Here is a 27,422-nt window from a genome sequence, read left to right as displayed (position 1 = left end):
AACATAAATGTGAAATTCATACAGCAAATGCAAAGCATTATGGTAGCATATTAACTGTCAGACTTGAACTTGTGACATATCAACAAGATTGAGTTGTGATAGTGTTACGCGATCCACTTATCATTCCCGATATTGTGTAAAATCAGTATAGAAATTTTAATTCAATTGGTGCACAGTGTGAGCCTTCTATTGGATCGTGGTGGGTACTTCCCCTCCTGTGAAGTTTATAAGCTCAAGGCTGTTACGGTTCATGGAGTTAAATAGTTAGGGATTAAGTGTTTAAAATTTCTTGCGTTACAGCGGGGCCCCACGAGTAGGTTTACTCAAGAGGAAAATTGAAAATTTCAATAGTTTATTATGCTCTTATATGTTCAGGATTATAAAGTTCATCTGAAAGTATTATGTCTTAATAAAAGCTCTCCAGCTCTCACAAGCCTGTGCTCTTTCAAAGACGATTTCAAAGATTAAATGTGTTAAAGATTTAAGGAGCTTTCAACTTTTCAAGATTTATTTATGAGTCCAGATTTAAAAATGTATGATTGAAGATTTTTTTGTACTGAGTTGGGAAAATTAATTTTTGTCCATACATAATTCATTTTATTTATTACATTCTTTGAAAAGTGCTTTAAAGCTTGATTGATTAATGTACTGTAGATATTTATTTGTGATGCAAGATTTATCTGAAAGTTCATCCAACACTCGATGTTACTGTTGAAAAATTATTTCTCATTTTAGATGGACGATTTAGATATTCCATTTACAGTGTTACATCTTTTTACCCTGAAGGATTATTCTTCTTCAAATTATTGATTAAGTGAAATGTCTCTTCTTGGATCCGATAAGTTAACAGGTTATTCTGTTCTGCATACTTCAGGATTTATTGTAATTACTCACATTGTATTAAGTATGAGTATGTTATTTTTACAATATTTCAGGCCTTTCTCTATATTTGTATTTGCTTCAATTGACACATTCATGATTAGCAAATGTTTAAAAATGTTCCCCTTTTGTAAGGGAGATCTTGAATTTTTCTCCAGTCTCTATAGCTATTAAAAAGTCAGTATTTATAAATCTGCTTGAAAGCACACTGGAAACTTGTGATAGGGTTAAAAAGCCAGCTGTCCAGGCAGATGTTTACAGAGTTTAATATGACCAGTTGAGAGTTGTGAGAAAGTAAACATGCCAGACCAAAACTCACTTGACCGAGGCTCTAAATTGTGACCTTTCTGACTGGTCATTTTTTAAAGCTGCCAGTTTGTCAGCCAGGGCTTCAACTTGTGACCTGGGGCATAATCTTACACAGAAAATTCACCTGGGGATTAAACATTTTTTTGACAAATGGGAAAAAGTAAGGCTATATTCCAGGATATACAGGGGTCACAGAGGTGGAAGGACAAAAGGAATGGGCGTTTTTTCAACTTTTTGCCTGGGGCTTTTTTGTTTAATCGGTAAACATGAAGACAGTATTTCCTTATGTGGTCTTTCAAAAGACAATATGTCAAAGCTGGTACTGTGGGAACTTGGAATGTAGTCAATGCCAGCCCAATTGCTATTGAAACTTTGTAGATTTTTCCTTCTCTTCAACAAGCAGCTGTTATTTTGTATTGATGTAGTAAACAGTAATGAGTTTTATTGTATAAATGAAAAGTAAGTACCATTCAGAATTGGTTTAAATATTACAGTTTTTGTTGGAAATTATGTACTGACTGACATTTGTAATGACTATCTACAGTGAGGGGAGAAGACAGGGTGTGGCATTTGAGTATTGGTTTATGACAGCAGTAGCAATACAAGACAGTTTTTTTTCGGTTACTGTGTTATTTAAACACCCTAACTATTGTGTTGTCATTTATCTTATATTTAAGAATAACATATTATATATGTAAATAATCACTATATCATTGATGTGACCTGACAAAAGTTTGGACAAATCACGGACCCCACTAGCGTCATGTTGTACACAGGATATGTGACATGTCCATGTACATACTTACGTGTCAATGTGTCTGCTACAATGACAACTGCATGGAAAGTTCCCACTGGTGTCAGCAGATTATGGATTGATTTAGAAATTTGTCAGTTTCACTGTAACCCAAAATCTATATGAAGACAGCTGTAGTAGGCTGATGAGATGGTGGTATACAAATATTTGAATAGCCATGAATTCTTTAACTTATTTGTGATTGATCTTGCATAACTTAACATAATCATTTATGTCTGTCATGCTGTGTAAAAACATGTATGGAGGACATTTGCATGTTAATGAAAGTAGTCAATAACGTCTGTGTAACATTGAAAGCAATCATGTTTTTTTTGTTTTGCATTCTTTAGAAAAAAGTGACTAAAATATAACATTTTCGCCGGACTAATATTGCATGATATATTGATTTATGAATGTGGTAAATATAATAGTTGAACATATTGTAATGTGGGTGAACATTGTTCACAATGTTAAAAAAATATAAAAACAATGTAAAGATGGTTATCACTTCATCCATATACAAAGCTTCCTTACCTTCACATGAAATTCAACATCAACCTTCCCACACTTTCACACCCTCTCGATCCCATTCCCCACTCAATCTACCTTTTCTTCCTTATGTTTCCCATTTTTGCCTCTGCCCTGCATACCTTCCCAGAATAACTTCTCCCTACCCAACACTATACCTCTACACCCTGAAACTATAAACCATATCACTTCACTCTCTGCCCTACGCTCCATCCACCCTTACTTAGCCCCTATTGCAACGTACTTCACCCTCTGTAACTCTTAACCTACCTCCTACCCCAGCTATCTCCTCTCCTACTTCACTCTATCCCAGTCCCTATTCCTACACCCATGTCCTTACCTAACACAACGGGGGCACGGGTGGCCCAGTCGTCTAAGGCGCCGCGATTCGCTGTGCAGAGTTGCGTCCCTTGGGCACGCCAGAAACCTATGGTTGTGGGTTCGAATCCCGGTTCGCCCCGATTATGTTTCTAGGTTTGTCAGCACCATACCCGTGCCCATGGGTTTCACCGAAGTGGTAAAGGTCTGAGACCTGCATCACTTCGGGCTTTCCTCCCACATTAAGCTGACACGCCGTGATATGACTGGAATACTGTTAAAAGCGGCGTTAAACCCAACCCAACTCACTCACTCACTCACCTAACACAACATACCTCACCTCACTGTCGCCCCTACCTACCTCCACCACTACCTCCCTCTAACCCTGTCCCTGTTCCCACACCTAAAAGCATATTCTTCACCCTCAGCTCTACATCACCCTCACCCTCACTGTCACCCCTACCAAAGTCTATGTCACCTCACTGTCACCCCTACCTCAGTCTACCTCACCCTCACTGTCACCCCTACCAGAGTCTACCTCACCCTCAGTCTACCTCACCCTCACTGTCACCCCTACCAGAGTCTACCTCACCCTCACTGTCACTCCTACCTCAGTCTACCTCACCCTCACTGTCACCCCTACCAGAGTCTACCTCACCCTCACTGTCACCCCTACCTCAGTCTACCTCACCCTCACTGTCACCCCTACCAGAGTCTACCTCACCCTCAGTCTACCTCACCCTCACTGTCACCCCTACCAGAGTCTACCTCACCCTCACTGTCAACCCCCACCAGAGTCTACCTTACCCTCACTGTCACCCCTACCTCAGTCTACCTCACCCTCACTGTCAACCCCTACCAGTCTACCTTACCCTCACTGTCACCCCAGGCTCAGTCTACCTTACCCTCACTGTCACCCCTCCCTCAGTATAACTCACCCTCACTGTCACCCCTACCAGAGTCAACCTTACCCTCACTGTCACCCCTACCTCAGTCTACCTCACCCTCACTGTCAACCCCTACCAGAGTCTACCTTACTCTCACTGTCACCCCTACCTCAGTCTACCTCACCCTCACTGTCACCCCTACCAGAGTCAACCTTACCCTCACTGTCACCCCTACCTCAGTCTACCTTACCCTCACTGTCACCCCTACCTCAGTCTACCTCACCCTCACTGTAAACCCCTACCAGAGTCTACCTTACCCTCACTGTCACCCCAGGCTCAGTCTACCTTACCCTCACTGTCACCCCTCCCTCAGTATAACTCACACTCACTGTCACCCCTACCAGAGTCAACCTTACCCTCACTGTCACCCCTACCTCAGTCTACCTCACCCTCACTGTCAACCCCTACCAGAGTCTACCTTACCCTCACTGTCACCCCAGGCTCAGTCTACCTTACCCTCACTGTCACCCCTACCAGAGTCTACCTCACCCTCACTGTCAACCCCTACCAGAGTCTACCTTACCCTCACTGTCACCCCAGGCTCAGTCTACCTCACCCTCACTGTCACCCCTACCAGAGTCTACCTCACCCTCACTGTCACCCCTACCAGAGTATACCTCACCCTCACTGTCAACCCCTACCAGAGTCTACCTTACCCTCACTGTCACCCCTACCTCAGTCTACCTCACCCTCACTGTCATCCCCTACCAGAGTCTACCTCACCCTCACTGTCACCCCTACCTCAGTCTACCTTACCCTCACTGTCACCCCTACCTCAGTCTACCTTACCCTCACTGTCACCCCTACCTCAGTCTACCTTACCCTCACTGTCATCCCCTACCAGAGTCTACCTTACCCTCACTGTCATCCCCTACCAGAGTCTACCTTACCCTCACTGTCACCCCTCCCTCAGTATACCTCACCCTCACTGTCACCCCTACCTCAGTCTACCTTACCCTCACTGTCATCCCCTACCACAGTCTACCTCACCCTCACTGTCACCCCTACCAGAGTCAACCTTACCCTCACTGTCACCCCTCCCTCAGTATACCTCACCCTCACTGTCACCCCTACCTCAGTCTATATTACCTCTTCCTCAGCCTACCACACCCTTACTCTCATCCTTCCTCGGTCTGCCTCACTGTCACTTATACCTTAGTCTACCTTGTCCTACCTCACCCTGACTTTTATCTCTACCTCCGTCTTTTCTCACCCTCACTCTTGCCTCACACCACCCCACCCTTACTGCCACCCCTCTCCTCTACCCAACACTACCCCAGCTACCATATGCTAATGCCTTACCTTTCAAACACTCATGTGCTCTCTGCTTCACTTTGTGCAGCATCCACACCTTGGTAATATGATATATAACATGGATTAGATGTGTTAACATGATATACTCCCAATCTCAACAGCAAAATGCATGCATTGAGGAAGCCGTTCTAGAAAAAAAAATTTCATAATGTGTGCAGCTCAAGGCTCAAATATACATACATAGAAATCTGATGAGCATTTTTTTCCATCAAATTACATTTTCTAAGGATGAGTAAGAAAATTCTCAGAAACCTAATGACATTAAGAGGCAAATCAACCCAATGTAATACACATATTCATGATTATAAACAAACATGCATGTTAATTTTCTGTCCATCAGAAGTTTTATAGCAGTTTGTTTCCGACTTGATGTAATTGAGTTAGACCATGTGGATTCACTCAGTGAGCTGTTCTACAAGTCAAATACCTGATTATTAACTTGAAAAATTATATTTGCAAGTGATTAACAGACATGAATGTTTGCAAATAGGATGTTGAAATATTTCCAAGGTGAAACAGAAAAATGTTTACATATGTATTTCATTTCCTTGAAAATTTATGTAATTAATCACCATGATGTGAATGTTGCTGGCATCATAGGTGTGGAGAAATTTATGGCATATTACTATCACAGGGTCAGGAAGATTTTGCAAGAAGGTAAAAATGCTAAAAATGTCAAGTGATGGATAATAGGATTAGTCAATACACCATGTTCGTTTGAGAAATATGACTGTTGGTCAAAGAGGTAGGGAGGAAGTTAAAAAACAATAATAATTACAATATACAGTGAAACCCCATATACCAGACTCTGTTAATCCGGAAAACCCATATTACTGTTAATCACATTGCTGTCAGCTGAGTGCAGCATTAAACAACAAACAAACAAACAAACATGAAAATGAAATTTATATAACAGTAATGCCCTGTTCTTTTTAGCTATTTGTGTTGAACTCATGTGATTCCCAAAACAGCAAGGTATGTGTTACAGTGTTTATCAGAAGTTTACCACATTAATCTCTAGACCTGACACTGACATCTGCAGATAGTGGTCATTTCACAAAAAAGTTCCCAGGTAGAAAATATGTCAAAGTTCAAGTAGGAATTGAAAGAGGCCTGGTTGAGAAAATGTGTTGAAATAGCAGTTTAAGTTGTTGTTATTGTGGGGCATGATCCCAGTTTCCGTCGCCTGTCTGTCCCAAGCTAGTGTCTATCCATCAAGCTTAACATCAATTGGGTATACAATTTAAGGCTGATAATTGCAATATCAGAGGAAATGCAAATCTCTTCCTTTCCTTTCAAATACAGTGTGAAGCCACAACAATTGAAGATAATACTGAGTGGGTGTCTACCCCTCCTCCTCTCCTAACCCCCCTTTGTGTTGATCAGGTAGAGGAGGCAGTGGTCATTTCAGCCAGGAAGGAAGATTTATTTAGGCTTTTCTAATCTGTTGATGCTTTAGGGAAATAGTATCATCATCATTCAACACTCTCTTTATAATGCCAAGATTATAATCATCTCCAGCTTACATTAATATTTGTAATTTTTCCATGAAAGGTTTATATAGTACCCTTGGAAATATGATTAAGTGGTCATGGTATTAAAAAAATCATTTCTATGTAAAAAAATCAGAATAAGGTTTAAGCAAGTGTTACATCTAACAGAACTGACATTAGGTATGGTAGGTCAGCCTTGGGTTAAGTGATGACTATTTTATTGATTTTTAGAGGATTTGAACCATTTGCTTGTCACGAAAGGAATTTCGATCCTACAGTTTTATAAGGTCTACCTGGTTTCTTTTACAGTGGACACTATGAACCATTTCATGGTTGATTAGTTTGTTGTTCATTTTTAGGAATAGCATTTAAAGGTGCAAATTGTCAGAGATTTCTACTCAAACTCTAATTCATAATTCCTTTATATATTATTTGAAACAAAGATATAAATGGTGAATGGTGATTGCATATGTTGTTAATGGAGACTTCATGGAGTTCCAGTGTTTGGAGGATGTGTATCATTTCAGTATTTTATGACATCAAGGGAGACAATCTTGTCTCGGATCATGATGGACTAGTTTAGTATTACCTTGCTTAGTTTTCGATCATTTCAGAGCAGAATCTTCTTGAGAGGAATTTGATGTCTTTGAAAGTTGTTTTGCCTTCTCTGTTTGATGACCAGCTATGTAAATGTAACATTCCACTGCTTGTAACTTTTTGCTCATCTCTAAGATTAGTCTCTAGTGACTTGAGTAAATACATAACCTGTGTCATGTTGCATTAATACCAAGAATAATTTTGAAAGAATTGGAAATTTCAAGGAAAGTTGTTATTGAAGTTGATGTCCTAATCTCTTTGAATTCCTATATTTGGCAAGAGATCAAGACCAGGAATCATTATTGCACCATTTCTTATGTAGAAAAATGAAAATTATAAACGATTGTGTTGTGGACAAATTTTGTTGGTCAGGATTTGCTCAAAGACAATGAGAAATGCTAATAAAGCTGTCAGTTTGTAGTGAGCTGTTTCTTTGAAGTTGATTCCCATTTTATGTTAGTTATGTCAGCGGCTTTACAGTGCATCAATCACATTTTATTTCAGTTAAGCTGATTGAATGGCCAATAGCTTTAGTATACCTCAAGGCTAGAACACAGAGCTGTCAGTGATGCAAACGTTGGTCCAATCTATCATTGGCCTCAATTTAAATAAGTCACAATCAAAAGTTGTATTGGAGTGCTTCAGGGTGTCGTGTCCAGTTGACAATGTATTAATTCATCATAATAATTCAGTTCTAATCTGTCAAAATGGAAACTTGCTTCAAAGTGCCGCGGGATCAAATATCCATTTTTGCATTAATTTCTTTCTTCTTTTATCCATAATGAATGTGTGTTTGAAATTGGTTGAAACAAAATGGCCTGGGGTGGGCCACCAATCACGATTTCTGCGGCCGTACTCAACTGCTAGCTTTGGAGATGATACTTGTGAAATTACAAACAAAATTGAATTGCATCATGTGCTTTTTAAAAAATGTCCGAAATTGTAAAATGCCATTAAATTTTGTTAGAAGTTTTTGTCAGAGAAGCAAAGGATTTAGATTCAAGCCTTTTCTTTTTGAAGTTTAATTGAACTTGAATGAAGCAGTGAACTAAACACTCAAAAGTGTGAAAAAAGTTTGGTTAAACTTTGTTTATGGAAATAGTTTGGATGAAATGGATGTTGGATATTGGATTGTAGGAAAGTTAACATTCTCAAGTGGAGACCTGTAAAGGGCATCTGTGGAGAGGAAGATTTCTCTGTGTCGCTGCATAATCACACAAAGTAGAAAAAAGATGGCTCCACACACTAAGGAAAATAGCTTGACACCATCTGATAAAGGAGACAAATGGAGTCCAACAATAGTTGTTGGCTTCACACAGCAGGGAAATAAGTGTCCTTTTATGATGACAGAGATTACTATGTTCACACAATGGGGGATCACACCTGTAAGAAAACAAAAAGGTGAATCCGATGAATGAATACCTGGTTCAACACATATGGATTATATTATGTGACTTCCATCAACTATACTGAGGGTATACAATTTTATTATATAATATAAAGGGCCACACGTTCAATGCAAATATTGGCCTTTACAAAACCAATATGGTTGGCACCACCATATACTGAAGCACTACCTCCATGGTCATGGGATTAAAACATCTGCCTGGAAAGCAGGTCAGTGGTTCACTCCCTGGCCACATCATACCAAAAGATGTTACTTGTTATTTCCCAGCCTGGCACTCCACATTAAAGAGATACTGGTCAGCGCGTATACCGTGTCTGAGTTTGGTGTCGGACTAGTACAAGCAGACACACACAGGCACATGCTCACACAGACACACAGACAGATGAAATCTGTATCAATAGGTATCTCAGAAGACATGATCTAAGGATAAACGTTTAATAACCTATATTGTTTACAAGCAACAACAATATGGTTTTTAACCTGTGTTGTGTGCAAGCAAGTAGCCACTGGCTGCTCTGCATACCATATTAGTTTGTTGGTTTCATTATCATGCATAATAGGGCCATCATGACTGTCTCGCAAAGGTGAGCTGCCCATGCCTAATGGTTCTGTTTTGCATAAGTCACTGATTTCTTGGAGCAATTGGCCACTGTTAAACGCAGACCAAATCTTAACTCAGCTGTTATTGGTATCTGAAGTCAACTGATGGTGAAAGAAAGACCATCATATTGAAAAATATGGAGACTTCAGCAGACTTGGAGTAGTTTGGCTCTGCACTTGTGATTGTGAAGAAGGATGCAAAACACTGCTGAGATTGCCCAGCTAATAATAACAGTTGGAGAATGTTGAGGTGTTCAATAATGTTTGGCACCCTTTGAAAGTTTAGATTTTTCAAATATTATGATTATATTTATTGACAAATTGCTTCCTTTTGAAACCTATCTCTGTGTTCCTTGAAAGCAGTAATTTTCCAAAAAAGTATAGGCTGGGTTTTGAAATCAATTTTGGTTTAAAGGGTTTAAAGTAATTGTGTCCAAAATAGATAAATCAACATGATATATATGAATGGAAGCTGAATATTTCATAATCTTGTCAATTTCTCGGGTATTTGTATTATACTTGACCTCTTTTCGCCTAAATGCTTGAAGCCACATATCCTTTGACCTCACTTGTCAAGTTTAGAGACAAATTAAATTGGGAGAGTGATTTCAACATTTACCTTTTCATATATCAATATACTTAATGTTGGTCTTGATTCCAATATTGTTTTGCGATTCAGCTCTATTGCACTTAAAGGATATGAACCGATTTGATTTATGATATCTGGTGTTGACTTAGGTTGGGACGTGGAGCTTGAACAAACTCCTCACTGTGTAGGAGTCAGATTTGGGGTAGTATTTTGAATTTGTTAGTTTAACATGAAGTGAACTGACAGATGTGTAGCAGCGCAGGTTGGGAGTAGGGGTAGGGGTAGTTAGTTATATGTAGGGGGAGATTCAGGCTGACTGTATGAGTTTGTTCAATGTAATATGTCATTTTCTTTCCCTTTTTTAGACTGTTTTAGTTTTCGAGGTTGTAATTTCTAAATGGCAATTTCCTACAAATGGCGTTAGTAATTTAGCTGTTTCTAAAAATTAGATGCAGCAATATTACCTAGCATATGTTGTTAATGGTTCTAATGTTCTAATTTGTTTCCAAATGGTTTTAGTTACAATTCTTTTTGCCTGAATAAATCCAGTTATAGGATTCTTTACAAGCATAGTTCACAGGCAATGAGTCCCAAGTTATTGGACAGCAATTTTGCAACCACAGCTATGATACAGAAATTGTCCACCTTGAGGAAGTCATGTGTTATTGAAAATAATTCTTTCACCAAACTGCCCCAAATCAAGCTGCAAGAAGGGCCACACTTTGTAATGTTTGATTTTAAGCTCTTTTCAGTTCAAGTTAAGCCATGCATAATTTCCAACAATCTTTTATATTCAATATGTGACCCCTGTTTCACATCTGACTCAAATTGCTGTTTTTGACAAAGGAAATCAAAAAGATAATTTTATTCCGATGGACATTGCTTTGGACAATAGGCCCATCTGGGGAGACAAGCAAACTATATTAATGAGCAAATAACACCGAATTTAATCCTTGGTTCCATAATTTTCTGAAAGCATCTTGGGTGATACAGCGTTCCAACAGTGTCCAATGCTGAAGGCTATCTTGTCCATATCTGGTCAAAATGTAGAATTAGGACAGAGGATAAATTTACATAAATCAATGCTGGTTCATTACCGAGTGTCGTTTATATCGTTGAGCCAGTGGGTATCCCGTCATCAATTGTTGAAATGCTAACTGGAGTTAATGCATTTACACAAATACGTAGTAGCCTCACCGCATGGTATTCGATGGCAATAAAATGTAATTGGTAAATCAGAGTACAGGAGATTATATTTGGGTTTTTTTTCTCAATGCTAGATTTTTTTATCTGAGCAGTAATAGCTGGGATCTTTTCATTTTTGCAGCCTTATTTAGATTCATTGAAAATCAATGTTGGTAGGAATGTTAATTTATGTGTGAGTTGCTGAATGTCAAATATGTTAATTACAATTGAAATGATTGATCATTAATAAAAATAGCCATGGAACTCTGGCAAAGAAGTAAGTGTAATTCATCATACATTTTGCACAAGAATTAGGTTAATAACATGTAATAAAAAAAATCAAGGAGGGGGAGGTGCTCGGAAGGTCATCATTTTCTAAATTTTGAAATAACTGCAGGAACAATGAATAAGAAGACAAAGTCAATTTCATGGTGATTTTGGCCATACTATAATCATCTTAACATAAAGTGACCACTGACCTTCAGGTGACCTGTGTAACGAGACAGGCTTTGATCATTAGATTTGACAAACTGGACAAGATCTGCTTTGTTAAAATGTTAAAGCAGGTCATTACAAGCAAGCTTATGTTAGCTTGCTGGATGGCCTAATGAGCCAGCCAGACAGATCAGGCTTGTAGACTTACCATACAACCAGCAATTTATTAAAGAGTTAAAGTAATCGTAATCTTTGCAGGTATTTGTCAGGTGACAGGCCAAAGAGAATGAGTAATTACTGTATTAATGTTGCAAATATCAATACATCAAATGGATTTTTTTAATTTAAGCAGCTTACACTGATGCAGGATGTATGCAACATTGGAAAAAGATTTCACTATATATCATGTGTCAGTTTAAATAGATTATATACCTGCACATGGGATTTTATTATCAGAGTATTCATAGATTTTTCTAGGTAGGGGTTTTGTTTGCTTTGGAACCAAGTATTTGTGTGTTTTTCATACAAATTGATTTTCTCTGCAGCAGCTGCACGATATACTGTATTGTGAAGCGTGTTAATCTGCATGATAAGTAATGTATGTGTATGTGCAGCATGCATTTATTTTTCAGGTTGGGAAATCATGGGACAAGTCTGATGTGATAGTGAAAAGAATATTCCATGAAAGGATGAATTGAAAAAGAATATTCAAGAATAAAAATGTTAAATGGTGGAAGTTATGAGAACTGTCCTGAGTTGCCGTGTGGTGTGATTACTTTCCAAATGTGTTTTCTTTAAATCTTGCAAATTAATTTCATCAATGTGAATTTTCAAGTGAAATCTTGCAGAAAATGATTCATTTACTATTTAATTGGAACATGAAAGACGTAATGAGAAGAAAGAATTCAGTGTAATTATAACAACAGAGGATGCAAATGAATTTTAACTCATTGAAAGTATTAGGAATCGTCAGTAGAATGAAAGAAATATCAAAAATAAATGAAGCACGCACGAAAGAAGTTAAATCTGTAATTCATTTTCTGTGAAATCATTTGGTTGATTTTAATCATTGATATGAAGAAAAGAAAAATGTCGTTTTCCCCACGCAGTATGAAAAAACACTAGGGGTTGTCCATCCCTTATCAAAGGGAGATAACTAGGTATGGAGCTCCTGAGAAGAAGCAAGGCAGCCAGACCCAGTAAATAAAAACATGGAGACATTTTATCGCCAGTGGAACATGGAACACATTCGAGATCGAACAGCTTTATGGTTTTATTTTTTGCCAGCCTCATCACAAGAAGATAGTCTCGAAATTGCTTTATTTGGGTGATATTTCTGCCTAAGAAGTGTATCATTTTCAGTTTTCCAATAACAAGACTGGCCTCCATATAGTGAGCAGTTTATGTGGTCAGTTACTGGCAGACAGGTTCCTGGGCAGGGCTTTGAACACGCTGAAAAAATTGATTGTCCTGACTATTAAGTTGGTCATATTTGGAGCCTGGAGTTAATATCTAGTAGGCTTCATTTAATTCAATTTCTTGGTTTACCGATTTTATTATGGAAATTGGTGATGTAGTTCCTGTAGAGAGAGGAATTATATTGGAGAGTGGAATATCGCAATCCTGAAGAGGTCAAATAATAGTCTGATATCTACTGGGGGAAAAAAGAAAATACTAAAAAACAGGTTTTTATTACATCAGCTTGAATACGGCTTGTAAGGTTTACTGCTCCCAGTTGCAATCAATTGAAATTTTTTTTTAAAAATACACACAGGAAAAACTATAATTGTTGTCTGTATCAAAATGGAAGCTATCAAAATTTCAGTCCTGAATACATGTCTTTTGCAGTTGTTCCCCTTTGAATTCCACTTTGCATGTGATGAAAGGGAGAAAATGGATTATATTCTTTCATGCTGCTTATAAGTAAAGAGGAACATGAGTTATGATTAACATGAACTAGAGGTGAGGTGAAATGAGGTTTAATGTGGTGTCCAATATTATTGAACTTACATAGCGATGTGTGTGTGTGTGTGTGTGTGTGTGTGTGTGTGTGTGTGTGTGTGTGTGTGTGTGTGTGTGTGTGTGTGTGTGTGTGTGTGTGTGTGTGTGTGTATACCGCACTCACACACAGTATACGGCTTCTTGGTTTAACCCTTCAATGCCAAGTGCCAGCCAGGTAACAACAAGTACCATATTTTAAAGTCTTTTGGCATGATGCAACTGGGGATCAAACCCTGGACCTTCGGCTCTCCAGGTGGACGCTCTTCAACCAAACCATGGAGGCGGCATAGCATGAACTAGAACCTCTATCAGAATATATGACTCTGTTAATCAAGAGTATATGAATTTGTCGGCACTATGCTCAGTAAAAATATACTCTTATTAAATGGGTTATATGGGGTGTATTTTTGAAGTAATAAAACTTTATTACGAAATATTTTGTTCTTATTTTGTTGTGATAACTGCAGAGTTGGAGAGCATCAAGGTTATAGGGTGGTGTTACGTGTGAGGGGTCACAGCTTCACCAAACACATCAGGATAGGATGAGATGAAGGATTTGAAAACAAATGATTATCATTCAATGTTCATATGTTTGAAATGTTCATATTGTTATCATGATAAGAAACTACTATGGCAGCTTGGGGATGATCTATACAATTGTACTAAGAATGGGTGGTCCAAACATTACATATAATCAGGTCAGCAACATTGTTTTTAGTCCCCCATGGAACAATAACCATTATGGACCTCCATCCCATGAAAAACATGGCTGGTCCTGACGAGTCTTATGTGTTGTTATAAATATTTCAGCAGCATTTGATATTGTATGCAAGTTGTAACTGTAAAGGAATGCCTTATTGAACTGAAAGCCAACAATACCTCTCCGCATAATTGGAAAGTTGTGTACTACTAATCCTTATAATCAAATAATAATAAATTCAAATAATATTGAAGCAACCAGATGCTGTATTATGGATCGGCTACACAGTGGAGGCCAAGCACATTTTCTGCTCTCACTGAATCAAGCAAGCAGTCAGGAAAATATGATACCTACAAGCAAGAAAAATGAGAAAAATATGTGTAGAAAATCTCCGCATTCCATGAGTGGGTCTACAAGCATAACAATTAACCCTGCATGAAGTATAGTACTGTGAGCACATATGCCTTGTGCTGGTGCCAACTTCACCCATATAGATTTAGTAGTTTTCACAGTACTACAACATGGGAAATGTTTTTAACACTAGACTTGGGCCCAGTCACTAAAGGGTTAGGTTGAAGCTGTCAGGGTTTTGTTTATTTGTACATGGAGGCTTGGTTTTTTGTGAGGGTAAGAAAATAAGCTGATGTTATATTTTAGATAGAGTATTGGTTACACTCGTGACCTTTGAAGATGTCGATTGTTAGAAGGGTGGAGGTTGCTCAAAATTGCTTTCAGGGGGTAAATTTTTCTTTGACCAGATTTATCTGATCACAGTATAGCTGCATGTGGCAAAATGGATCCTGAAATCTATAAACAGAAGCTTACTTAACAGTGCTCAGGCACAAATATAGTTCGTTTGTATATGGTCGTAATGACCTAAGAAAGAAATATTAGTAACTTTTTCAGGATTTTCTTTTTTGATAAGAATGGCAAATCAAATCTTTATCCACTTCCAAGTTTTATATGTTCAATATGTTTTATGTGAGATTAAGTAATCTGTGGTTTTATTCTTTTCTTTGCACTAACTCTTTATGTTCAAGTCTCATTCTTATTTATATTTTGCAAGAATATGCAGGAAGTAGAGGTATAAATAACGTTTATGTCAGTACCTTGAAGTTAATGATAACCTTTCTCCATTTACACATAAAATATCAAGGGTTTTAGTGATTTAATCATTTGAATCTATCCAAACAAGAGTGCTCCCATTTTCTGAACAGTTTTGACCATAAAAAAATGTTAAAAGTTGCCTCCCTTTGCTGTTAAGAGCACATCATGGCATTGTCATTAAAAAACAGCCCTTTGAAGTTCTCCTGACCTTTTTAGGTTCTAAGTGTAAATTTAAATCTTAACTTTATCAGCTCTGGAACTATTCAACATTAGTTGATTTTGAGCATATAATGTCAATTATGCTTCAAGCCCTAGACTGTAATTATATCTGAAAGCAAAGGAAAATTGGATAATTTCCCCTAGGGTGTCACATTAAAAACATAATGGATGTTATTTTAAAAATACGCTGTACCATGCATCATAGTAGGAGAGTGAAGCTAATGTTGTGGCATTGGAACTAATGCTGTCTACAAAGTGTACAAATCTCCTGGGAACACTTGCAAGTGACCAAAATTAGAAGATTAAACATGTGTTGAGAAAAAGTCTGGAGGGAATGTTTTTCAGTGGAGCTAATGTCAGTATATGGAAACCGAATATCGTTTTGCATTATTCAAACTTTTATCTGGTCTGTGTAGTGCAACAGATCCCCAAAGCATTGAGGAATAGTAAGAAAATGTTGAATGTCAGTCCTGTGGCAGCTGTGCCCTTGACCAACCATGGCTTGGGAATTTCATGCTTTCATCTATTGGACTCCAGTATTTGAAGATCATGAATAGGCATTCATACTATTTCAGAGCAGATCACTACATCTCAGTGGAACCATGTGTGAATGTGAAATGTAAAGGAAGAAATTTGTCAATTTTGTCTTCAGTGTGTTGGAATTTTGTTGACAAAACCTTGAAACTAAGGTCTGATTAACAATACCTCCATTAAAGTATTTACACTATAAGTACTTTGCTGTATGGTTACTTGAGATAGGTCGACATAGTAATATTCATGAGGTAGGAAAACAGTCTGATTGTCAACAGAGCCTAGCTGTAAAAGACTTAAAAATATAGGTTTTTTTCTGAAGTGAATGAGTTCACAACAGTTATATACTCTGCAAAAAAAGAAATGCAAAAGTGATTTTAGATGTAGATTTTTTATATCATACAAATAATCAACATATGGTAATTGATTGTTTACAAATTTGCACGCATCATTCTCATTGACCCAGGTTCAATATGGTACACATAGAACAGTACAATTTCAAGATGAAGGTCATCTGTGCTCAATATCTTGTGTGGCCACCAGTAGAGTCCAAAACTGGCTGGCATTGTGACTATCATCAGATCCTAGATCATCCAATCTGCCTGCAGAGCTTGTGCCAAGTGTCCGAGGCTCTGTGCTTGTTGCTGACGTGCTCACAGTCGTTGATCCAGCTAGTGCATCCCATAAATGTTCGATTGGGTGTAAATCTGGAGACCTGGAGGGCCATGGCAGGACCTATATGTTGTGATTCATGAAGAAGGTTGTAGTCAGTTTTGCCGTGTAAAGTTGGGCGTTGTCTTGTTGGAAAATGACGTTCACTTGTGAATTATGAGAAGGATTGTGGCCGCAGGGCGAAGCATAAAACATTATTCATCACTGAACCAAACTTCTCTCCATCACACTTGTGGCCATACTCTATGACCTTCACATCATTGACGTTGCAGCTGACGATGCTGGTCTGACAAAATGACTGTAACTGGTCTTCTAGGGTGAATACCTTCAGCGCAGAAACGGTTCCTCACTGTCTGGGATGATATGGTACTGGTGTTGCCGTAGTTGTAAAGGTGGACGTGGTGGTTCTTTCATGTAAGTGACGTAGCCGTATGAATCTGTCCTGTGCTCTTGCAGTGATACATGGTCGACTAGATCTGGGAAAGTCACATGTTGTCCCCTGTGTCTGATAAAAGTTTCCACAGTCTTGTAATGGTGCTTGGTGCTACACGGAAAAACCTAGCTACGGCTGAAGATGATTTGCCTGTATGCAGTTGGACAATGGCGTTGTTGCATTGGGATTCCGTCAGTTGTGGCATGTTTTCGCTGTTCACATTATGTAAGATAGTGATGGCATGCAAATGAAAAGAGAGCAATTTTATGGTCCAACAAGTGATGTACATGTCATTTTGGTGTGTTTTGGTTTCAGGCTCTCACATGGCCTTTTTTTTTCTCAGGCTTTTCACCAAATTTCTGCAGTACCGAATTTTTTCCCACACAAACCAATGACAAATTCATTTAAGGATTGACTGTGTATTTTGTTTGGTTCATTGAGGTATGAATTGAAAAACCGATGCGCAAACTGTAGGAAATCTTACAAAAGTTTCCACATCGGTTTTTAGATTCATACATCAATGGACCCAAAAAATACAGTCAATGCTTATAACATGTTTTTTATACAATAGTTTAACAAAAAACAGTTGTATATATCAAAGCAGACAAAAATGATGACATTGATAAGCATTCCAGATGTAGGAATACATGCTGTGGCGTGACATGAATCAGGTGATTGTTTACTTTATGCACAGAACTTGACATGTCTTCAAAGTCATTAGCCAATCATCAGAGAGTAGGATCAAAACAATGTTCATAGGACCTGTCAATGAAGGCAAGAGGTGAGAAGAAGTGCAACAGTCATACAGTAATGAACCGGAAGAAACATGTCCAGAAGAAGGCGGCTGTTTCAAACGACATGGTCAGTTACCGACAGATTCAAACATTAGTTCCCTGAGAACAGGAAGACACAGTTAGAAAAATGCCAGTTAGAAATGAAACCCAAAGACATGAAAGTTGTGGAACCGAGGCGAGTTGGAAAAAACAAGCGAGAGAGCCTGCACGTTTGCTGTTGCATTCCTTCTTGCCCTTTGGTTTCAAAGGGTTGTTTGGACAATGAATATACATGAATTTTGCTAAATGTCCTGTGCATGACGATGCTCTTGAGCAGAAAGGGAATTCCTTCAACTGTAATGTTGGGATTCCCCGACATTATGTAGTAACAAAAGTAGTCCGCCTCGGTGGGCATGGCTTAATATTTTACATTCATTGGGAAATGAATGCAATAACACACGACCAATTTGGCTAATCAGAATGCAGGAATTTCAATGAACACAACGAAAATGTAATTATTTTGGTATTAATTTTGTATGGATATCTGCAACACTCAGATATTTATGATTTACTACTTCTGCGTTTCTTTTTTTGCAGAGTATATGTTTGTAAATAATCGCAACATCTAAGGATATTGCAAAAACATTTCCCACATCAAGTTGCTTTTGATAGTTCTGAACTATTTGTCATTTCCTAGTCCATGTTTTGGAACTAATTTTGTAAACACCTATAAGTGTCTCCATTTTTATGTAGCTATGAATTCTGTCCAACCTTCAATAGAACAATACAGTTTGATAACAGTCAGTGTCAGCATGGACCTATCAGTTGAAACTGAATGAAATATATGCTTGGCCAGCAATCTTTTGAGGCGATGACCTTTTGAACCTTATGAAGAACAGCTGTTCATATTTCCCTATTAATTGAAATGCCAAATCTAAAGTTCACTGTACTGAAAAGCTATATTCTTTATCAATGATCATATTTGCTCTTAGGGGGTTCTAGGACCAAGTACCCAGTGCCCTATGCTTGTTGTAAGAAGTGACTAAAATGAAGATGATGGTCCCATGCTCGGTGTAGGAAGTGAAAATAGTGAAGATCATGGACCCATGCTTGTTGTAAGAAGTGACAATAATGAAGATCATGGACCCATGCTTGGTGTAAAAAGTGACAATAATGAAGATCATCGACCCATGCTTGTAAGAAGCATATAAAATGAAGATCATGGACCCATGCTTGTTGTGAAAAGAGTCTAAAATGAAGATCATGGACCCATGCTTGTAAGAAGTGACAAAAATGAAGATCATGGACAAATGCTTGTAAGAAGCATATAAAATGTAGATTATAGACCCATGCTTGTTGGAAGTGACAAAAATGAAGATCATGGACCCATCCTTGTAAGAAGTATCTAAAATGAAGATCATGGACCCATGCTTTTTGGAAGTGACTAAAGGAAGATCATGGACCCATGCTTGTAAGAAGTGTCTAAAATGAAGATCATGGACAAATGCTTGTAAGAAGCATATAAAATGAAGATCATGGACCCATGCTTGTTGTGAAAAGAGTCTAAAATAAAGATCATGGACCCATGCTTGTAAGAAGTGACAAAAATGAAGATCGTGGACCGATGCTTGTAAGAAGCGTACAAAATGAAGATCATGGACCCATGCTTGTTGTAAGAAGTGACAAAGATGAAGATCAGGGACCCATGCCTGTAAGAAGCATATAAAATGAAGATCAGGGACCCATGCTTGTTATAAGAAGTGACAAAGATGAAGATCATGGACCCATGGTTGTAAGAAGTGTCTAAAATGAAGATCAGTGACCCCATGATTATTATAAGAAATGACAAGAATAAAGACCATAAACCCAACAGCTGAATTATGACTAATTACCAATTGGAGAATCCCATATGCTCAGTCACATCTTGGTTTATGCATATGATCCAGATTACAAAAGTCAAACTCAAATTTAAAGAGCTATCCTTCCTTCTATTATCCCCCACCATGAAGTGGAAGGGGGATATAGGAATGGGTGCCGCCCTTCTGTCCTTCCATCTGTCTGTCTGTCACATTTCGTTTCCCGAGCAGATCTTGAAAACCGTACCATATTTCTTCACCAAACTTGGCACATAGATAGGTCTAGTGGTGAACTGGTGCCTTTTGATAGTTTGGGATTGTTAAAGAAATTATTTTTCGAGTTTCCATGGCAACGACTTTGACTTAGACTGAAAATGGTGGTAGTCCTTGTTTCCGGAGCAGATCTTGAAAACCGTACCATATTTCTTCACCAAACATGGCACATAATGTCATCTCGCAGTAGTGAATACATTTCCTTTCTTGTTGGTAAGTTCTGCATTGCTTGTGTGTATGTTCCTCCAAAAGTGTCATGGACACGGTTGTTGCATTCACTGAATAACTTCATGCAGAAACACAACTCATTACAAATACAACAGTGTAACTGATCTTAAACCTACTCAACTGTATAAACACTGCCTCCTATCCCGTATATATTCCTGTCAACCCTACTCTGTACTTCACTTGCTTGATAACGGTGTTAGAACCTACACCAAAACCATCGCTCCTAATTGTAATAAAGAAGTTTTTCATCCATACGTCTCATCCTTACTCATTACAAATACAGTTACATATTTTATCATAAACTGCAGATGGCAAAACTACACCAGTAATAACTTTTTTAGTGCTGCAATTAGGCCAATTACAAAAAAGGCCCAGTGAACATAGTTCACAGGAGCTAAAGCATTGCACACAACCGGACATTTCATATTGGCGGGGGATATGAGTATATCATGCTTGTTCAGTATGTTATTGGGACTGACAAGCTGGACTATAACTGAAATACTGTCCATAGCAGTGTCAAACACAACTCATGCATTAACTCTGACAGTGAACTGTATTCTTTTATACCAGTGTGTAAGAATGAAATTCTGATTTCAGGAGCTGCCACTGGATGTCCTCAAACAGAGATGTCTGGAGCACATGGAAGTGATGTCCAGGAAACGCATCAGACGGATTCTGCATGGTAAGTTGCTCACACCTCCTTCCTTACCTAGGAGAATTCCAACTTATGAAGAAGTTTTTGTCTCAAAAATAGATTGCCTAAAGGTGAATGAAAATATCTAAGAAGAGTGAATGCCCTTTTTGATATAGCTGTATAGAAGATTTCAGCCATATAACTGAATCTTCCAATGTGTGATTGGATCTGAACCAGGCAACCCAATGACTGTAACCACCTTGTTCATTGGCTGAAGTGCACCAACTTGCAATGGCTGCTTCATGATGGTCTTCCTAGTTGGTCAGTCATCCAAGTACAATCCATGCTCAACCACATCATCGTCTTAAGTCACTGACTACAAATAGAAGAAATGAGCTACTACGTCTAGCTCTGTACACTCAAGAGGTACTGTGAGAAGACATGTCAGACATGAACCAGATGTGACTTTATATTTTTTAACTCACCAGTCATCTTTTGTTCTTTGTGGACTCCAATACGGAACTGTTATTGTTGCACAGTAGCCATATATCTTGATATCAGATGCTTCTTCTTGAAGTTGCTATACATCTTCTTTTTGATGTCAGTGGGTAAACTTAATTATACAGCAAGTATGATTTATGTTCATGAGTCTGCCTCTTGTCCTTCACATATCCTCTGTTTAGGTTTAAAATCCTTTCAAGCATAAAACATGTGTCAGAGGGTGAAAATAAATCTTGTGCAATGATGTGGATTCTGTTTGAGCCTATATATCCCTTGCACACACAAAAGTAAATTACGTTTACAAAGGCTTCAGTACCATTACAGTCATGATTAAACATTTGTGAAAACTGTAGACATTACTTGCCCACTATGTTGCAAAAAGAACATTATTTCTTAACTGTTTTTCTTTACTTATAACAGCAGAATCTCTGCACTGTTTCAACAAAATTGTAAGACAAGTTAAAATTACAAAATTGTTTGATCTGACAAAGGCATATACGGACAATGCAGGTATTTTAGGTCATGCATTGAATGAAGTCAGTGTATGTCATTGTATAACAACACAATATGAATTATTATGTTAATGAGTGCTAATTAATAGGGCCATAATGATACAATGATAGATTATCATGTTGCTGATATATTGCAATTGGTATGGACTTATGACAATACAAACAGTAACTCCGTAACTCCGTAACTCCGAGACTCCAATAGAGCTGAGATCATTTTGTGCATGTGGGACCGTTCCACAAACTGATATCACTGATATGACTATAATAAGCCAGTGTATGAGAGTTACGATCATCCAAACTCTAAGAACACCTTGTGGGTTGGGACCATGGGTTGGCTACCCCAATGTGCACTATATGTCCAGGCTTGATGTTTCCCACTGTGATATTGCAGGAATAATGATATAAGTGACATTGAAACTACACCCACTCACTTAAACCAGCAAAAAGGCGATTGACGGGATCGGAGGTCAGGCTCGGTGACTTAGTTGATGCATGTCATCGTATCCCAATTGTGTAGATCGATGCTCATGGTGCCAATCACTGGATTGTCAAGTCCAGACTCGATTATTTACAGACTGCCGTCATATAGCTGGAATATTGTTGAGTGTGGCATTAAACAACAAACAAACATCAGCCTCAATTATTACATGTTGATATTATACCATTTGATAGATATATATATCATATTGTGATGATGTCATCATGATAGGTAATACATCATGACCCTTGTTTTACGATAAGAATCATATCACACCTCCCGGTACCATTAGATATCTCTACTAATTAAGGATTGTCAACCTGTAATGTGTTTCTGACTGTTGTAAACTTCGGTAAGCACTGTCGTATCTATGACAGTTTATGCCTTTAGGTTAATGAAACTTTGAAACAGAGCCCGATTTAAGTCATCTATCAACATGATATAATAGACAGTACAGTAAGTATAAAATGATTTACAGTTGTGCCAGTGTCTTGAAAGGACTTTTTCAGTTGTGTGTCATGGAAAAAAAGAATTAACTTTTGCTTTATTGCATTGATGTCCAATTCTAGCCTGGGAGTCTGGTGAAAAGAGGGAGACGTTGTTTGATGTCTGAGGATGTATGCATCAAAGATGAATAGAGGAGAAAAGAAGAATTTGAAAATGTTTAACCAGCCAATGGTGTATTGATTTAAAGCCAAACTGGTCAGACTGCTGACCTCAATGTATGTATGTCATTAAAACTTGCTTGAAAGAAAGGGCAAGAGTGTTTGAACTATGAGGGAAACACAATGGCTTCGAATGCATCTGTTAAAATCAATGGGGAATATGTCAGCATTATTTTGTCCTGACCATATTGAGTTGACCATGTTGAACATGTAGGACCTGAGTCATGATTGATTTCTTTTAAAAAAATATTTGATATTGAAGTGACATGTAATTATTGTTGGTCATGTATAGCTGACCAAATGTGTGTTGGTACAGTATGATGAGAGGTGAAGTATCAGTATAAGGTTTTCTTGTGCATCGTTCAGTATCCTTGTCATGAAAGAGTTTAAGGCAAGTCACATTCACAATTCTTTATGGAATGATATAAAGGTGATGTAATATCTTGAAATATATGTATGCTGTCTCAATTTTATGTGTGTATATCAAGTACTTTTTAGATTCATGTTCAATCATACAAGGTTCAAAGATCTCTTCATGTAGATACATTGAGAGATACATGGATAGAGAGATAAAAGGGGTGATTGATATATTCTGAGCCACACATAGAGAGAATTTACCTAAAGCCATTAAATCTTTTCTTTCAATGTAATCAATCCCCTTCCTCTTTTGCCAATTATGTTGAATGGATTTTATAACAGCGCCCTAGAAGTCATTCTCTATGCTGTCCAAGAAGTTGCTATGATGTCATCATTTGAGTCAAGTTTGGTTCTGGCTAAAGCTTTCATCATGTTTGGGAACAGATGGAAGTGTGACAGAGTCATATCAGAAAAACATGGTGAAGGCCAAGAAGGTGTTCAAAGCCACATTCATGTATTGTGGCCATGGCAGTGACTGATTTGTGCACTGGCACATTGTTCTTATGGAAGAGCACACCTTTCTCAGCTTCCTATATCTCTTATTCTTTATTACATCCCGTAGTTTCCTCAAATGTGCAGCAAAATATGCTCCATTGTCATCTTGGAAGATAGTCCACTATGACACCCTCAGCATCCCAGAACATAGAGTCCCTGTACTCTTTGCTAGGAAATGTCTACTGAAATAGTAATATGACTCACAGTCGCCAGAGTGGATTCTCTGGATCATTTTTGGTGTTGCTGACGTGACAGGCCTTCCAGGACGGTGTAATCGTCAAGGCTGTCCCAGCCATGCTTAACTCTGTTGCTGATCTCTTTATTGTGGCGTAGGAGAGGGCATCCATCCCTAGGGTTGTACCGGTACTCATATTTTCATGGATGGCTTTTGGTGTTAAGCTGTTTTTTTCTGAAAGTACTTAATTACTGCACGTTCCTCAGTTTTCCTCCTTTTTCAAAAGATCACAGACCCCTGCTTATTTTAGTGACTTGGCTCAGTGAAACAATTTGCTCAATTGACTCAAATGGTTGTGGGTATACCTCTATGACATCATGTAAAGTCCACAACATAAGATTTCACTATTATGCAGGTCCTTCTATGTGAGGCTCAGAACTTAGCTATCGTCCCTCATAGATACATGGGCAGGCATTTTTGGGCACAAATGGTCACAAGAGGAACAACAAGCTATAAACTGCATACATGACATTTTGGTTGTTCAGCACAGGGGAAGTTGGGAAGCCAAGTGGTTAAAGCCTGGGTTCGATTCACCACATTGGCACAATGTATGAAGCCCATATCTATCATCTCCTCCCATAATATTGCTGGAATATAGCACTCACTCACTCACTCTTTCAGTATAGTTTCATGTTAATAGCATACCAGGTTCTAACACGACTCTATGGTGCCACATACTGAAAATGAGGCATAATATGTTTATAGTAAACAGTCTTGTTACTCCACAAGCCACATTTATCCTTGTAAAAGTCAATTCTTCCACATGGCCCATTTTCCTCTACAATTGACGTTAAAAATTTTGCACGGAAGAAAACAATCAAAATGTGAAATCGAATACCATAAAATAGGAATTATGATGGTAAATGCTCTTTGTTTTAACAGTGTTGACGTTAAAAATTGGCCACTCTCAACTCTATATGTGCAAAGAGGGATTGAACCTACAAAAGGTCTTACACTGAAGGGGATTGTGGGATAATGGAAAGGTCCGCAGAGACTCTAATTTCATTTTGTGCCATTTCATCAAAACACGATTCAGTGTTCTAGCACGCTAAAATTTAGGTAGAGTGACCCGAGAGAGAGAGGAAATAAAGTAAATGATATCGGAGGCAGATTGTGACTGCCCCCAGAGTGCTGGCCATGATATCTAGATTGATTTTAATTCATGCTGACCACTTACTGGGCCCTTCAGGGTCCGATTGAAGATTATACAGCTAGTGTGAATTCCCTCTAATGATTTTTATTGGGAGAAGATAGATTAGTGGATGGTGTAGAATCTACTATGTCAAGATAGTATTCGCTTGGAAATAATTATGGTGAATAGATAGAATTTTGAACGGTGGACTGAGTTTTTCTACCGATTTGGCATTGAATTTGGTTTAAGCCTCACAAATCATGCCAAAGTCACATTCAATTCTCATCAAAAGGTTCGGTGTTTCAATCTATTTGTTTGACATTTCCATTAAATTCATACCAAAAAAATCCATATATTGATTTTATTGATTTATTTGCAGTTTTACAACAATGAAAAGTCTTAATGTTGCTCTGAATTGTCTCAATGCTGCTTTGAGTTGGGTCAGTGTGGGGAAATTTAATGATACATTTGAGGATTCTGCTAACTGACTTGGAAAATTGACAGATGTTTTTTTATGCTGAATTGTGTGTTAAATGCTTGGAAGAGTGAAGTACTGCGTTCTGTTGTTTAACTGGAAGCTTTAGTCCACTCTGTGCTGAGTGTCTTCAGTTGGTATGGATTTATTTGATACCCATAATAATAAAAAATTAAGAAAAAACATCTAATAGTCACCTTTTCAAAACATCTTTGTGTTTTGAGATTAACTATTTGTAGTACTTCTGGTGTTTTGAGTGAAAAACATGCACTAATTTGCAGGGAAACATTCCTGAAGCAGATATTTCTAGCCTATGACCATGGTTTTATGAAAGATGTCATATCCCACCTAACAGCTAATGTCATATAGATAATATTTTTTGTTGCACATAAGTTGTATGATTCTTTGAATAGCCATTGGCCCATCAGGGCATGGAGAGATCTGTGGCGCCAGAACTTTTTCTGTGATCTACTTTAGCAATAACAATCAAACCTGTTATGGCATTAATTTGATCACACACATGTCCACCTCATAATGTCGGATATCATCTAGAGGACAACCCAGGTCAAATGTCTTAGTAAAAGCTGCATCTGCATCATGTGAAAAGTAATGAAAGCAGGATATTTGCCCCCCAAAATTGTTTGAAGATCTCCATTTTCCCTTCACTAATAGATAAATACTTGAATAACTTATCTTCTGTTTGATCATTGACACTCTTTAAAAATGTTTCATGGAACGACTTTGTAATCATTGTGCAACTCAAACGTTGTGTAAGTTTTTGTTTTGATGTTGTTTAACATAGCAATATTCCAGCTATAAATAATCAAATCTGGACCAGACAAACTCATGATTAACATCATGAGCAACGATGCATGCAATTGGTATAAGATGACATACAATCAACCAAGCCACCGAGCCTGTCCACCTGATTCATTTAGTGGCCTCTTCCTGCAAACAGGTTGCTGGTGACCTATATTCCCTGATATGGGAGTGATCTAACAACACAGTGTAAGTCAACCTATTGAGGTTATGAAGGTGAAGCAAGTGAGAATCGTCAAACATATGGCATTATAGGTATTAAAATAAGACATTTATGAGGATGATGGGAATACTGCTGAAATAATAGTACTTTGAAATGACATCACTGCATTGTAACATTTTTGCCTGATACCCCTATTCCACTAGGCGGCGATCCACGGCGCTCCGTGAGAGTGCCATAGAGAGCCATATAGAGCGCCAAGATCGCCAAAAGCGCTAACGGATCGCTAACAGATCGCTAACTAATCTCCATGATCGCCAAGGTCGCCGCCGGTTGACTCCCCTGCACAAAGATCCGTGGTGCTCCGCCCAGAGCGCCATCAGATCGCTAATTGATCGCCTAGATCGCCATCGGAGCGCTAATTGATCACCTAGATCGCCATCGGAGCGCTACTTGATCGCCAAGGTCGCAATCGGAGCGCTATCGGATCACCATAGAGTGCCGCCGATCGCCACAAAAGCTGGCCTACCGATCTTCGGCGCTCCATGGCGATCTGATGGCGCTCCTCGGAGATGCATTGGCGCTCCGATTGCGCTCCAATGGCGCTCTGATTGTGCTTCACTGTTTGGTTCACGATTTGGATCGCCACCCTGTGGCGCTCGGTGGCGCTCCAATGGCGCTTCAGGGTCTCACCCAAAAAGCCTTCCTTCT

General features: G+C 38.4%; 1 protein-coding gene across 8 annotated transcripts in view; it reads left to right on the top strand.

Moving 5' to 3' along the window:
• Positions 1 to 27,422, top strand: part of LOC124146210 (caspase activity and apoptosis inhibitor 1-like) — a 228,174-nt gene that overhangs the window by 119,487 nt on the left and 81,265 nt on the right. For all 8 annotated transcript variants that reach the window (XM_046516394.2, XM_048399761.1, XM_046516393.2 and 5 more), the window contains one exon: positions 20,786 to 20,870. In XM_046516394.2, the coding sequence (XP_046372350.1) occupies positions 20,786 to 20,870 (85 nt within the window). The remainder of the gene's footprint in view (positions 1 to 20,785; positions 20,871 to 27,422) is intronic.

The sequence above is a fragment of the Haliotis rufescens genome, unplaced genomic scaffold, assembly GCF_023055435.1.
Source record: "Haliotis rufescens isolate VD_foot unplaced genomic scaffold, xgHalRufe1.0.p SCAF_2, whole genome shotgun sequence".
Classification (NCBI taxonomy): domain Eukaryota; kingdom Metazoa; phylum Mollusca; class Gastropoda; order Lepetellida; family Haliotidae; genus Haliotis; species Haliotis rufescens.
The sequence above is the reverse complement of the archived record's forward strand: the minus strand, read 5'-3'. Positions and strand labels throughout refer to the sequence as shown.